Source organism: Gymnoscopelus microlampas, assembly GCF_963454915.1.
Source record: "Gymnoscopelus microlampas genome assembly, chromosome: 4".
NCBI classification, from domain to species: Eukaryota; Metazoa; Chordata; class Actinopteri; order Myctophiformes; family Myctophidae; genus Gymnoscopelus; species Gymnoscopelus microlampas.
Window position 1 is genome coordinate 30,181,109 of NC_139941.1, and position 16,263 is coordinate 30,197,371.

The following is a 16,263-nucleotide window of genomic DNA, read 5'->3' on the forward strand; positions in this document are numbered from 1 at the left end:
AAAAGAAGAGACTGATAAAAGTAAAGAAGTCAGATGGTAAAAGAGAGGCAGAGAAATAGCAAAGGCTTTATTTGATCCCAATGCTAGACCGTCTGCTGAGGTCTCAGCTCATTTCCCTCTAATTTCTGTCATTATCATCAGCTTCAAAGCAAGCGTTTACACGCCATTAACCCCAAAACAACAGCATCATCAGGATATGAGTGTACTTGTCTGTGCGTATCCATGAGTGTGTCAGTGCAATTTGCATACATTAGCGTAGTGCCAAACAAGACCTTTGATCAGTAGCATAAACAATAAATGTACTTAATGTAGTTGACCAATGCATCTGAATTCCATGGAGGTACAAGGATCACTGTGTCACAGCCAGCATGCCAAGCCCTGCCATGTTATTTCCCACACTGACTGAACTCCTTTACTTCTTCTCCCACAGTTCTGACAGAGGAAAATACTAATACGTATTAAAATGCTAAATAATTTTGTTGAAATGTAGTTCCAATTAAAGTTATGTTCTCCTGCAGCACTGGAACAGAGAGTCTGAGAAGATGTTATGTTGTTTTCCTGTTCAAGAATGTGCAATAAATAGAGCCAAGATTGTTGAAATGTCTGCTCATCTAATACACTAGTTCTGGGCTTGTGGAAGGCAAGTGTCAATGTGAATTGAAGTTCTTGTTCAGGTCAGCAGACAGTATTTTGAAAAGATAGAAAGGGTGATTTCGGAATCATCGATTTTGTCGATACTGGACAGGGAACATGCTGGGAAAGACTATTTTCATCACATTCTTTAATGGAATCATGGCTTTGCATTTGGCATTTAATATTACCAAGGAGAGGCCCATCCTTTCTCATCCCTACTCAAAGCACCCTCTGATTACAGACCAGTCTCATTGATTTTGTACCATTTGCCAATTCCTCTCCAAATGAAAAATAACATTGTGCGCCGTGTTTGCTTCAAAAGGTTGCCATGCATCACTGTCTCAGTTTTGATGCCAATACACTGGCATCGTTTGAACCAAGACAAATACATCTGTTCTGTTCTTCAACTCCAGATGTGCAGAGCAGTGGAATGATCGACCAGGGAATATTATTCCCTTATACTCTCACTTTTTCTGTCCCGTTCCACATAGTCCTTTCTCTCTGCAATCTCACCCTGTCATCCTGTTTTTCTCTCCATCCTGGCCAACGTATCTTTCGCTACATCTGCCTGTCTTTCTCTCTTGCATGCCCACTCTCTGATGTGCCTCCCTCCTACTTCTCTTCCTCTCCATCCGTGTAAGGGTTTGCAGGTGGCTCTTACTAGCCGGGTCAGTAACCAGGGGAAACTGGGGTAGAGTTCATTTCAATAGAACAAATGAGAACAAATTGATCCACGTTCACTGCTGTTTTTATGACTCCGCTTGAACTGCAGTCAAAGAACTGAAAGCTAGCAAATTTAAAGAGGGTCAAAGGCTTAAGCAGCGGGATGGCCATGGCAGTCTTTGGACTAACACAGGAAGCAAAGCTGTGTATTCTTCCACTGTGTGCAGTTCAGATACTCCACAGTGTTCCGTCACCTATCGTGTCTTGTAGCTTTCGTGTCTTGTAGCTTAGCTTGAAACTTTATACTGTTAGTTGACAAACAAATGGCTGACGAAAAACTGCAAAAGTGCAACACATCCTATGAAGCCTATAATGCATTATTAACACTTATAATGCATTATAATCTGCTTATAACAATGTGTAATTGTAGTTATATGCACTCTTAAATACTAATGCTTTATAACAATAATCATAACACTTAGGTCAGGTATTATAATACTTCATAATTGCTGGACGAATGTCTTTTTTGGCAAGGATCATAGTGTACTATAATACTCGTAGTTGTAATACATTATATTATAATGTATCATAATTAATTTTATAATAAATTATAGTCACTATATAAGTCACTATAAGTGGTCATTGGGTGCTTTAAGTAAATAATAAACTTTATTTGTATAGCACCTTTCATGACATGAAATGCAGCTCAAAGTGCTTTACAGAGCAAGAATACAATTACAGAAAGGTACAACTAAACAAGAAAAGCAAAAAGTAATGACATTCCTGAAGGTGTAGGCAGAAACATTTAGTTTTTGCTTACAGTATTTAGTGCTATTGTTTCACTCCACTTAATGCACTCTATCACCAGTGTGACATTTAATCACACTATACATAATACAGTAAAACGGCCTAACCACCGCCTGTCATCAGGCCGGCCATGGACTTTTCCTTTTCCTTGTGGATTCACGCAGATCGGTCAAGTGATGGCCGAGACTAGCCGTTTGCAGACGGGGAGGGACAGACAGACGGACAGGACCGAAAACAGAATCCCTTGCCATCGGCCGTTCTGGCTTGGTGGGGATAAAAATAAATACGACGTTCTGTCAATCACGTTGACACACCGCCTCGTCCATCATTCAAAATGGGGTCGATGACAACATTTTTCACATCAATCAGATAGTCTGAAGCCTATGTTGCAGGCTGAACCCTGAACAGCCTATCTGAGGATTCGGTCAAAACATTGCCTAGTGCACACATTTCCAATGTGATGGCACAATTTGGAATGCCGTAGTAAAATTTTCGTTTTTGGCACTATCCAAATGACCGTGGATAAACATTGACATCTAATGTGAATACACATTTATAAGAATTGTAGCTTTCATGGCACTAAAGGGATTAAAACAGATTAAGATTAGATTACAAAAATACTCATATTTTGGAGGTATTAAAATACTGTTCATGTGCCACGACTTCAAGAGGTCTGCAGCCCATCATAAACATTACCCAACCCTGCAGCCTTTCAGCATATCCCTTTAAAAATTCAGCTGTGGATAACTCTTGGCTCGCTCTGTTATTCTGGTTTAGTGTGCACAGCGCACATGGTTGGGTAAAGGGCCACAAGTATAAAAGCGTTTAAAAAGTAAGCAAACCAGCCTGGAATCCTCATGCTTCTGTGACCGAGTTGAGAAAATGCCTGGATGAGTTTAACAGTTGTTTCTTCCTTGTCATCTCTGTGGGGAATTAAGCAGGAAGGGAAATTATGCAGGGAGAGGCAACTATTCTCATGCGTTTCTTTTACCCGTGTCATTGATGTCTTTGTTTATGTGAATTTAAATCAGCTTAATGGCAACCTTTTACTTTTTCCACTCCAACTCTGAGGGCCAACATCATTATTTAACCATTATTAGAACAATTCAGCATAGAACAGTGTATACATGTTTGTAAGTAGTGCTTATGGTTGCAAACACTGCGGAAATGGCCCTGAAGTATGAGTTATCAGTAGAATTATAAAGCGTAGAGAGTCGCAAAGGTAGCCGTCACTACTTTTGCGTGACAGTGTGTGTGACAAAGTATAAAATTGAAAAAGTGGGGGGGGTTCAAAATAAATATGGAGATTCAAGGTTTCTGTGTGATAAATAATATTTTTTATTCATTTCCTAGGAAGAACATTGCTTTTCTCTGTGCATGAGAAAAGCATGAGCTGTACAGATAAACACATTTAGACAGCTGCTCTAGGTTGAAGAGAAGGTTCTGTACTGTAAGGTAGGCTACAATATATAAACCTTGAATGTGGCCCAAGTCCCTTGACAGTATTACAAAAATAAAATGTTTAAAAGAAATATGAAATGTACTGTATAAACAAGCTTTTACCAATGTAGGATCAATCTCTGCAGGGAATTGACTTGGGCCAGGTCAATCACTAGCATCAGCCCTAAGGAGAAAGTGACCTTTAACCCGTGGTTAGGTGACACGGCAGATAGTTTAGTGTAATAAAACGGTAATGGCAACAACTACAAGTACAGTGGCTGGTAGGGCACACCTGTGGCACTGCTACACCCTTCTGACTCACTCTCATACATACACACACGTCATTATTTATTACAAAGCCCCATTGCAAAACATCATTAGGTACATGCCAGATTGTGTCCCCCAGAGGCTCATGGTGCAATGGCTAACGTGACTACGGATCAGAAAATGGAATTCTAGGTTTGACTCCTGGCTGGCTCGATCCTTTAGGGGCGACCGTAGCTTAGTGGATAGACAGGCCGGCTTCTGGTAATCAAAAAGTCACCGGTTGGCCTCTCGGCCCCGGTCGTGTCAACGTGTCCTTGAGCAAGACACTTAACCCCAAACTGCCCCTCCATCTCCCTTCCCCTTTAAGTCTAATTTAGTCATTATACGTGAAATGCATATTTTTTTGTTGCAAGTGCATAAATTAGGCCTAAGAGCATAGTCAGGGTAAGGGAAGCCCGACAACCGGGACCGTCCTCTCCTTCACTGCCTTCTCTAGGTTTATCATGAACGCAACATCCAATCATATCCAAATTGGAATCGCATGTTGAGGAGCCTCTTTCGAGTGTACCTCCAAAACTGCTTTCACTTGTGCCCATAGGAGGCGCCACGAACCCCACAAACTGTATTTCACCCCACAGCTTCGACGTGTCCTGACAGCTGCACCCCACGACTGACACAGCGCTGGGTAGGCAACCAGACCTGGCAGAAATCTGTGCTCCGAGAAGTGCAATTTTGTAGTCTTGTCTTTCGCTTCCTTCAGCTCTTCTCCCTTTCTTTCCTCAGTTCTTTTTGACCCGCACTACTCTACTCTAACCACCCCCCCCCCCTCTCTCTCGTCCCTTATGCCAGCTGGCATCAAAACACAGGCCTACCATGCCGCACTGTCGGTCTGAGAACGAGAGAGAGAGGAGGGGGGTAGAGAGGCAGAGAGAGAGGGAGGGAGAAACACGAGAGAAACAAAAAAAACTAGTGAGAAAGGCAACTACAAAGAAGACTGATGAGACAGGAGGATGGTGATGAAAAGTAAAAACAGCAGGTAGACAGAACAAATGTAGAGCACAGAAACAGAAGTCAGCAGTGCAGGAGGGAAAGAGGAAAACAGAGGAGTATCGCTGGGAACCCACCAAAAAAAAAAAGCATCTCTCACGCGCTTTACTGTGCGCGTAGGTTTGTGTGCGACTGTTCTCGCAGAACCTGGCCACAGCAGGACGTCTGGTCAATGCATTCCAATGAGAATGTGCGCGGGAGAACTTCGCATGTGCGACTGGAGCGTCCGTGCACGGGCAGTGAGAACGGCTGCATTCATTAATATGGAGCAGAAGAAAATCAGCGTCCTTGTGCTTATGCTTGTGCGCCTGGTGGGTTTCAAGCATAAAGGGTTGATGACAAGTACTCGTATCCTTTCCTTCCCTTCTGCCTTTTCGTCCTCCTCACTTCCACTTTTGTCGGCTCCTCACATTCTTTCCTTCTACAATCAGCATGAACTAATAAACACGCAAGCATAACATCAATCTATCTTCATTCCTCAGCAGTCACACAACACATTCAAATGCATGCACGTACGTATTCAGACGCACACTCGTACATCCTGGATTGGAATGCATTCTTCACACATGCCTTCCTTAGCAAATACACCAACGCAGATGTAGGCTCATATGGTTGCCATACAGGCAGGTGCACACTGACTGTACACATGTGCACACCCACAGCAGGGCACTGTTGTCGGGTGAACCTAGGATCGCCATGAAATCCACTTTTCAAGAAAGTTGCAAACAATACATTTTTGGAGCGATGGTTGTGGTGGCTAATGATTTACCTAATTTTCACCCGTCACTCAGCAGCAGACTGACATTGGTGCAAAGAACCAGGATTGTTTATAACAGGGGTTCTCAAACTTTTTTATACCACAACCCCATATTATGAGGGATTGTTTTTTGGCGACCCCAGTCCACCCCGCCCTCGCGATTCCACCCCGCGAAGATTTAATAAGAGACCAAAGCAAGGCATTCATCAAGCATTCCGCACTTCGGTTTATTAACTGATAGGAACCCATCTACTTCAGCCCTCAATACACTCCAATACACAGCCAAAAGTGAAACAAGTCATTAATCAAGATGAGGCCATGTCAATATGTCTACACCTTTTCCACACACAACAATGGAACATGCACCTACTTTCATTTGACAATTCCACAAACTCTTCATGACACATCAAAATGATGAAGGGAATTCCATAGAAGAGAAGAGAAAGGGTTTACACTCAGCCATGCACAGCGGTTAATTTGTTCTCATTTAACATGCGGGGGATGGTGTTTGGGGCTGGTGAGCAGGTAATTCAATGTACAGTTTAAGAATTGTATTTGCATTTTCAACAAGGCCACGTGTCATCCCTCTATACAAAAACTTATGTGTTACAGTAGTGGTACAGGAGTTTCCCAAAAGACAATTTCTGAAACCTTAACATGAGAATTAAGAAACTATTTTCGGAATTGTATTCCATTTTGATATTTCAAGGACATCAATTCTTTGGACCCAAAAAATGTCTGTGTAAATCATTTATGTGTGCTGCGCGCTAATGAATTTCTGTTGGTTTACAGTTTACAGTTATTAAAACAAGAAATAAATATGACTTGACAGTCATATTATTAGCAGCTGCATTCTGTATTGTGTGTGTGTGTGTGTGTGTGTGTGTGTGTGTGTGTGTGTGTGTGTGTGTGTGTGTGTGTGTGTGTGTGTGTGTGTGTGTGTGTGTGTGTGTGTGTTTTCATAGACCTGATTACTTGTTTTTCGGATTGCTTGTTTCTCTCGCCAAACCTGACAGAATCTGCGACGCTAAACGCTCTAATGTCTAGATGGCCACCCTTTCTAGGGTGGCCATCTAGTGACAAGCTTTTTTGACCTGCTGCAGGGACTAGTATTCTTTAATCGTTGTGTTTGTTTGTTTTTCATTCCATGCCATCAAACTTGGCCATGCAGTAATGTTCATACTTTAATCTGTTCCTGCCCTTTCAGCCCATTCATTTCAAAGAGTCACATTCGAGTCAGTGTGTGTTTGTCCTGTATGCATCATCAAACAAGATCAGTCACTAGGAGATGCGGTGTGAGGTTCCATCACCATCAATAATGCAGGTGGGTTTTGATGACCTGGTGCGGTGATGTGAGGCGATAGGATGGAGAGGGAAGGGTTACCTCAGGACAAACACTGTCTGACCTAACATTCACAGTCTGTGAAGAACGTACAACACCGGGAGAACGGGCCTCACTTATCACTATTTATTCATCAGGGTTACGACCTGGTCACAGTAAAAAGCAAGAAGACTAGGGAGAAACGACAGGTATCGTCTGTGGAAATTCATGAGTGTAGACAAACCTATTAATCCTGAACCCAAATTAAAGACTTAAAATGTTAAGGAATATTTTATATGGACATTAGTTCCTATGAATGGGGGCCTACATAATAGCTTATTCTGAATAATCAAACACTGTCAAAGCACAGGTGAGATATTTAACAAGGCCTTGTTTTGGATGCCAATGCCAATCTCAAATGGTTTGTCTTCTCATGTGGTAGTGATTCACAAGGAGCTTGTTTACTGTGAAACATTACTGTAAACTTACCTTGGGCTCCATGGAGATGAAACTATGGCGACCACGGCTGGATAGAGTGGACCTCTTGATTGTTCTACTGTGGAAGAAGTGGTAGTGGTCTTTCAGGTCCCCAATCTGCAACACACAGACATTGTGTTAGTAAAATCCTGAGTGTTAATTTACGTTAAGAGTGTTTAAAATAAAGGAACATTTTCAACATCATTTGTACATAATACATCTCAACAAAATTCAAGTGCATATGTTTTAACAGATCCAAAAAGTAAAGGCAGACAAAGTGAATACAGGTAAACACAGAAACAAAGGTAAATGGAGAGACATGCAGATATTTTGTTGGCGAGGGAGGAATAACAGACAAAAGGACAGACAGGTTTTGAGTAGCTAAGAGATTAGAGAAATATAAGATACGCTGGCAGACAGACAGCAAGCTGTGGAATGGTGATTACTTTTAATAATTGATCAAGTCCACACAATCCCTCAGGTGACCAATCCACTATGGTTGCCAAGGGTCCAGTGGTGCATCACTGATCCATGGCAAACGCCTCCCTGCCACAGGCCCCAATAGATCACCTTTCATCCACACACGCGGACGTGCTCATTGGTTTGACAAACTTCTGGGGGCATTGCGTTGACTTACATTCAGACCATATCTTCTTACCTATCCTTAACCATAACCCATTTGACCCTAATCCTGCAGATACAAGTTTAACCTTTAAGGAACAAGTCAACTTTTTCTTCCAACTTTATTTCCATCACATAGCAGTCCCCAGTAATGCTCACTATAAGATGGTAGCATTTCTATGTACAGTACTTGCTCTGAGTATCAGAGGCAGGCTGCAGATAGCTCAGTGATGAACCTGACATGACATTATTGGTGGGTCTTTCAAGCTGATGGAAACTACACCCTCTCTCGTCCTAGAATATTAAAAGCTAAATTAGAAGCCATAGCTTTGCAAATGTAAAGCATCACCACACACAGCATCCACAAACTCGAGGTGTTCTTACATGATCAAGTCATGGAGGACTCAACACATTAACATAATGTGCCCCATGTTAGCAGATGCCACCCTGGATGAGTAGCTCCGCAACACAGCATGTTTCCTCTCACTGTCAAATCAATTTAGTCTGCATCTAAACTTCTATTCTAGGGACACTGCTCCCTGCCAATATGTCTGTGGCCAAAGTTTAAGACATGGCATTCAAAGCCACATATTCACTGTCCCCTCTTCTCTGCGGTCTGTACTCTGCTCTCTAGAAAACAAGCAGCAGCACAACAATCTAATTTCTAAATGAAGACATTTTAACTATTGGAATAAACATGTGGCATTTCCCTTTTCACAGGCTTCATTGGATGATCTAATTAAGATCATAAGACTGGAAGCTGTGGTTTTATGATGACAATTTTCTCTGGTAACCGTCACACCTATTTCTCTCTGAAATGCATTGAAAGTGATGTTGAACTATGTACAACCTTGTGATATAGAGTACCTGCCCATGATATTAAGTCAAATACAGTATATTTTTCACCTTCTATCTGTTGCTTTGCATGGCAACCAGGTCTCAAAATCACACTTAACACAAATGAGAACCAACAAAGCAAATGATGCCAAAACCTTTTTTGTACCGTCTTTGCTTTCACCCATTTCACCAAATGGCATCACCACTCACGTTACACGAATACTGGTCAACTATCGCTTAGTTTGTACTAGTACAGAACTTTTTTCAAAAGTTAATATAACATGAATACCGGCATTTACCTTTCTCAAAATTAAAAACAGGACTATGGCAGAATTTGTTTAGTTTGTGTTTGATCTTAAATGTGATTTTAAAACCCATTTCTCAAAAGATAAAGATAAGATGATTGACAATATTTGTACTTATATCATGCCCAGGTAGCTATACAACCCAATGTTCTAACGAAGTTCATATCATATTAATGAAAATATGAAAAGACAAGAAAAATCCGCCATGCCAAGTAGTAGAAGTCAATCTTGGACAATCAGGATGAAGAATGAAAAATCGGACAGGTCCGTCTTGATTACATGACTATAGAGATAATGTGTACCGATTTGCATGATGTTTAGACAAAATCTGTAGGTGTAATAGCAAAGTGCGAAAATAGTTTTGCAAAAATCGGACTCCTGTTGGTGCTATAACAGGCTAATGAAAAGGGTGGAATTTGTTCCTCGGCCTAGTGGGAATGTGCGTGCGAGGTTTCACGGCAATCAGGCGCTGCATTCATGATTTGAGGCATTTTGTTCAAAACGAGCCACTCCTGCAAACTTTAGATGCCAATCTTAGCCAATCAGGATGCAGGATAGATCCGTCTTGATCACATAACTATAGAGATAATGTGTACCGATTTGCGTGATGTTTTGACAAAATCTCTAGGAGTAATATAAAAAAGATTGTTTTGCAAAAATATCCTCCTGACGGCGCTATAACAGGCCAATGTGAAAGATTTGGGCCAGAAGTTCGGCTCTAGTCTCCAGGGAGTGTATGCAGTTTCACGCTGATCGGTCCAACGGTGCCGGGGATTAGCTGTACACGGACGACGGACGCACGGACGGGGGCAAAACATAGTCTCGGCGAGACTATGTTGAGATTGAGAGATTTGTAGAAGAAAGGAAAGACCAAGCCCCGATGACCGCAGGGGATCTTTGAAGCAAGCCTGGACTAGAGGTCAAATCTGGTATACGCCTCTGAAGCAAAAGTTTACATGTGGCCAACACTGGTATTGAAAGCTTGGGCCCATATCAAGAAGAAAGTTCATGGATCGACCAAGGGGCTCAACCAAGCCCCCAGAACCCAGTGGTTGCATTGAAGCACATTGGACATGCTGGCCATTCATAGGTACTGCAGCTTAAACGGATGGGGCCAGTGCACAATGTATGAGCGATGGGCTCGACTCACGAGCTTGCGCACAATCTTGCGCACGGGCCGCGCACCTCTGTGGCGTAAAACGCGTCACTTCTGTGACGCAGAACGTATCACAGTGGCCCCAAATAGGCTACGCCCATCACACTTTCCAACCTGGAAGAAGGGGTGATTTCGCCTCATGCGCTGGGTGAGCAACTCAATGCAAGTGGATGGGAGGCGATATCCGGTGCCCTCTCTATTATTTTTAACTCTATGGGCTCAACTCACTGGCTTGCTCATGGGAGGTACTGTAGTTCGTGACATAGGACTCATAAAGGATACCAATATTCATGCTCTGGTAGTGTCTAGTCGAATTTGGGAGAAAAAGGGGTAAAAAAGCAACAACCAAAACATTCAGTCGCCTGAATGGCGACTGAATGTTCCAGTACAATTTTTGTTTTTTTAATAGCTTGAAATGGAATTATATTGCATTGATAATAGACTAAACTAATACACACTCAGGGCGACCAGAGAGCTGAATGGTCATGGCGCAACCCAAATGGATGCATGATGCCTTCTTAAGCGTATCGCCAGTTCAACTCCATGCCGGACAGACTGTTTGCTTGTATGCGATTCACCTGCTCTCTGTCCACCTTTCCTCTCTCTCTCTCTGTCACTGTCACTGTCGAAACAGAAATGTCAAAAGAATATTCTTAAGTACTCTCTTCTGTGAAATGTTTTATTTTCTTGTTTCGATAGGCAGGAATATGAACTATATAGGTATATAGTGTACGTCACATGCACAGCTTTGATTAAAAAGAAGCACCACCAGTTGGTTTCAGTAAGACTGTGTGCTGCATTGTCATTGAAAGACATGCAAACATAGCAACAGGGTCAGAAGCATGGAAGAATTTCACCACATTAAATGACACAGAAGCACAATGCAAACAGATTATCAAGTGTGCTGAGGCCGGTTTCAATAAGCGGCTTGCTTCAGTATTTATACAGCCACCACTAAATTTTAGGCCAGCAGAGAATGACGAGCCATGATCGAAAACACGCAAATACAGTACAGTGGGATTTAAAGACGGTCCCTGAGGCTTTGATGGCCTAGTGGTTAAGGGACATACCACAAAAAGGCTCTGATGTAGACTGACTGCGAGTCGCGGGTTTGATTCCTGAGCCCGACAGCCTTTGCTGCGTGTCACTCCTCGTCTCTCTCCCCGTTTCCTGTCAATCTTCACTCACTGTTCTATCCAAATAAATGCAGAAAAGCCCCCAAAATATATATTTTTAAAAACGGTATTTCTACAAACATGCCCTTGGTTTTCACAGCTAGAGTAACTATGGCTATAGCTTCACTAAATCAAAAGCCCACACTACAGAATACAGATATGCTCTCATTACACGTTAGTCAACAGCAAACAATCCAATTTTCTGTTATGTTAAGAGTAACTTAAGGTGATGGATACATCATAACTCTGCAGTAAGAGTACACCTAGGGTTAGTCTATATATCAATCATTCCACTGCCAATCAAAACTGCCAGTTGTACATTTTAAGCAATATCCAATACCAAGTACAGATTCAATCCATTACTCAGGAATGTGCTCAAAGGAAAAAATACATTTTAATGTGGATCTCCATATAGAATTTGGAAATTCTCCAATACAAACATTAGGAAAGCCACGTATTCAGCCAGTAAGTGATATACAGTATTGTTGGTATATTCTGACCTTGTAGACAATATTGTGATAGGCTAAATTAGGCATGTTGAACTTGTGCACAGATGCTCAACCTCCCAGTTAACCATTCCAAATCTTCTCAATCAACTTAGAAAAAAAGAAGAAGAAAACACTTTGAGCTGATGTCAGTGTCTGAGGGACCTCATCGGCTACTTCAGAATCAGACCATGTTTGAGGTCTGAGCCAGTGTCTTACTCTGGGTAGGGGCCTCTATAGTATATTGTAAGACGATTACCTTCTTTATTCCTCCCCTCTCCTACTTCCACCACCCCTCTCTCAATGTGTCAGCTTATGAGAGATATGATTGTGATTAGGTCATAAAACATTCAAATTAAAATCAGCAGTTTTGCATTCAAGACTTTTTAAGGCCTATAATCGAAACTCAAGGAAAATATCCTTGCATTGCTGATGTTACACTTAAATTGGTAACCTATTGAAGTATGTGACTTCAGAGGTTGCTGTGTCATGTTGCAGAGTTTCTTGCGCCTTTTTTTTTCTTTGATTCTTTAAGCAACGGTGTTTAATCATATGCTAAATTAATAGACTATGTATGTAATAGGCAATGTAAATAGAAACGCAAACCAACTTGGAACACATTTAGCCAAAACATATATTCACAGTGTATTGTTGTTTAGATTAATCATTTTCAACTCACAATATGCAAACACACATCTTGAACTCACATTTCTGTAATGTCACTTTTAATGACATGGACCTAAATTTCAGGTCTAAAATTGCACTGTTGTATATGCAGGTTGTTTAGGTAAGCAATATGTATGCATTTATTTGTGAATGTAAAAAAAAAAGCTCCTATATGCAAGTCAAGTCGTGTTAGCACACAACTGGTGGTAACCATTGTGACACACACTGACCCTAGTTTCCGTCAACCGTCCGTACTGAACAAAGACAAAGGCCCTCATCACTACTGTGGGAAGCAGGGTTGTTGTAGGAGTGGGGAGGTGAGGTCAAAGTTCACATTAGCAGACTAGAGTGTGCTGTTATCACCCTGCACAGCTGACCCCAAATCCAGGAAGTAAAGCAAACCTCTTGTCTATGAGGTGTCAAAGTCCAATGAACACTCCTTATTGAGATGTAAATGAGGGCGAAGGGTGGAGGTTGGGGGCGGGGGGGCAAACTACACTTCTTGCTGAATTCCTAAGGGGGCTACAATTGGGGGGTTGAGGGGCACTACTATTAGTTCCCGTAAATGAAAGGGGGTAAATAGGGCCATTAGGGCCTACTCTCTGGGGAGTATACTGTGTGGGTGGGTTGGAGAGAGGAGGGGGTTCAATAGCTGTTGACTAGGCTACCCCACAACAACCTGTCAGAATGCCCCCTTCTATTCCATGCTGTCTTCACGTTGAGAGTCAAGAAAGCACAAGCAAGTGTGGGCTTGAACTACCAGCCTATTTCGGTCACCATGTAGAGAGTGTGTGTGTGTGTGTGTGTGTGTGTGTGTGTGTGTGTGTGTGTGTGTGTGTGTGTGTGTGTGTGTGTGTGTGTGTGTGTGTGTGTGTGTGTGTGTGTGCGTGCGTGCGTGCGTGCGTGCGTGCGTGCGTGCGTGCGTGCGTGCGGTGGGGGCTCATCAAAGGGCAAATTATTTCAATTATGATGTTGCTAAGAGACCACGTGAATCCCTCTCCCTGCTCAAGCCTCTGTTGTTAAATAATAAAATGACATTCATTCCAAACATAACAAATACAAGTCTAATGCCTTCCATCCCCAACTTTAAAGTTGGGGTTCATTTTGGTCTTAACCATGATGTTTCAGTCCTTGCTTCTGGTCCAAGAGTCAACTTGTTTTTGCAAGTAGGCCTATGGATTGTTGATGATAATGTACCACTGGGCCCAAATTTATTTGTGTTTGGGTGAAAATGACGATGTGCAATTTTTACTTTACGTTTTCACTCAGTGGCGGGCAGCCCAACACCGTTTATGAAAACAACAAGAAGATATCTCAGCTCCCCTCTTCACTAGATACGTTAAAAACTATAACAACTAACAGCAGAACAAATTGCCTGGGAGATACAGTGCTTTAAACCCAATGACAGGCACAGGCAACAGACCTGATTGCTAATGAGAGTAGAGAATGGGTATAGAAAATAAAGGACTCCTCTTCTTTATAATAATTACAATGTAATGTAACAGTATTAGAATAATAAGAAGTAACGCTGGATCATAACAGGCAGCGTAGGATAAGGGTTTCCTCAAGCTGCAATAACAAACAGTATCACCTGACAAATACACCCCTGAATGTTAGAAATGGGTGAAATCGTTTTTTTTATATCTCAAACTCAAACAAAACCCACACTAGCAACCTGACATGACACAGAAACATTGCCAAAAAGGACCAAATGCATTAAATTAGTTAACAGTATTAAAGCCGATGCTTTTTCTGCATGTCCTGCAAACTGACACGTTCCGCTGTGGGGCACCTGTTGTGCCATCGGCTTCCAATCAGTCTCATTGTTCTTTTCTCTCCCATCTCTCTTCCCAGTCTTTCCCTTGGTTCATGGCAGACTCTCTGTGTGTGTGTGTGTGTGTGTGTGTGTGTGTGTGTGTGTGTGTGTGTGTGTGTGTGTGTGTGTGTGTGTGTGTGTGTGTGTGTGTGTGTGTGTGTGTGTGTGTGTGTGTGTGTGTGCGTATGTATACATGCGTGTTTGTGAACGAGGCCTAAAAAGCCGCAAGAGGGGCTGAGTTAACAGGAATCAAGGTATATAATTTAGAGAGGGCACTGTGACTGCACACGTTTAGACTGGTTCTGTGAGACCTAAGGGGTGGGCTGCGAGTCTGAGAGAGGCTCTAACCTTGACGTTTGAACCTCCGCCGTAATGACAGTTTGTTTCTGATCATTAATTACTAATACAAAGAAGTGACCTTTTACGCTTTTTTTGTTCTGTGACGATACAAACAAGACAACACACACAAACAACTAAAAAAAGACAAACAACTTTGATTGAAGCCACAGACATCCCATTCCTACCTGTCCCATATTCCTATAGCCATATTTTTCCGCTATCCGGTCGGCGAGCTCCGGACCCCCGGGTATCCTCACAGCCCAGTGGTTGACGTAAGTCCGAGCGTCGCACGGCGGGGACGCGACCCCCAGATAGATCGCCAGGACGCACAGCAAGCCCCGTCTCGAAGCGGCGTTCAGGACCATCTTCTTCCCCCACTTTTCACCCGACTCTTCTCCCGCGTCTCCCTCCTCCTCCTTAGCCCAGACAAGGCAAACAACCAAACTTCACTTCTTTCTCAAACGAGAAAGATTCTCATAGAAGCCCAACTGTCCGTTCAACCTCCACATACACGCAAAGGGGAGAGAAAAGAGGGGGGGAAGGAGAACAGAACAGAGCCCGAAAAGAAGAATGCCTCAAAAAGCTCCGCGTCCACACGTTCCTCGCGGCTCTGCTATCCACGCGTGTTGTGCATTAGATAGTTTGTGTTCTTTCCACGGTGGAGGAGGAAGTCTGTCTGTGTGCAGAGCCCAACGCTGATTTGTGTTCTCCAGAACAACTCGGATGTTGGTTGTTCGCTCATCGGGCTTTCATGTGGCGAAATGGCTACAGCGAACAGCGCCTCCCCCCAAATAACTAGCGACACTCGGGAGAGTAGAAACAACTAAACCCGCGGGGTTTCCCTCCTAGCTCCGCTGGGTCTTAAAGACACACTTGTTGGAGTGCTGCTGACTCCAGAAAGTAATGTAGATACCGCTTGGACCCCTGGCTTCAAGACATCGATTTAATCAAATTTCTCTCCCATCAAAAAAAAAACCCACTTAATTCAAGCCTGGACAATTTGTATAGTGTAGTGTAGTGCAGAAAAAACTAAGTATTGTGTGTGTGTGTGTGTGTGTGTGTGTGTGTGTGTGTGTGTGTGTGTGTGTGTGTGTGTGTGTGTGTGCGTGCGTGCGTGTGCGTGCGTGCGTGACTGAGTGAGTGTATATGCCTGCGTGTGTGTTAGGGCTGCCAAAAGTGTTGTTGCTATTGACTCTTGTTTTGAGCTTCCAGCGACCCCAATTACCTGGGCCTACTACATAGTACCCCTGGGGTACCTGGAGTGCCAATCAGGCACCTGATTGTCAGCACCATCAATAGAGGATATGCGTGTGACATCATCATCAAACCCGGAAGTTATGCAGGAATGCCTACTGAGTGTCAAAACAATACTTTCTGGCCTTGACAGCCCAAGCATCCAAACAGAAAAGTCATATCTGATTGCATTAAACAACATTAAACAATGTTAAACT

The 16,263-nt window shown here is 42.8% G+C and overlaps 1 protein-coding gene across 2 annotated transcripts in view; it reads right to left on the minus strand.

The window, feature by feature from the left end:
- Positions 1-15,562, minus strand: part of pcsk5b (proprotein convertase subtilisin/kexin type 5b) — a 67,771-nt gene extending 52,209 nt beyond the window's left edge. For both annotated transcript variants that reach the window (XM_084055005.1, XM_084055004.1), the window contains exons 1-2: positions 14,998-15,562; positions 7,425-7,529 (exon numbers count right to left, since the gene is read on the minus strand). In XM_084055005.1, the coding sequence (XP_083911131.1) occupies positions 7,425-7,529; positions 14,998-15,177 (285 nt within the window). In that variant the 5' untranslated portion in view covers positions 15,178-15,562. The remainder of the gene's footprint in view (positions 1-7,424; positions 7,530-14,997) is intronic.
- Positions 15,563-16,263: the final 701 nt, after the last annotated feature.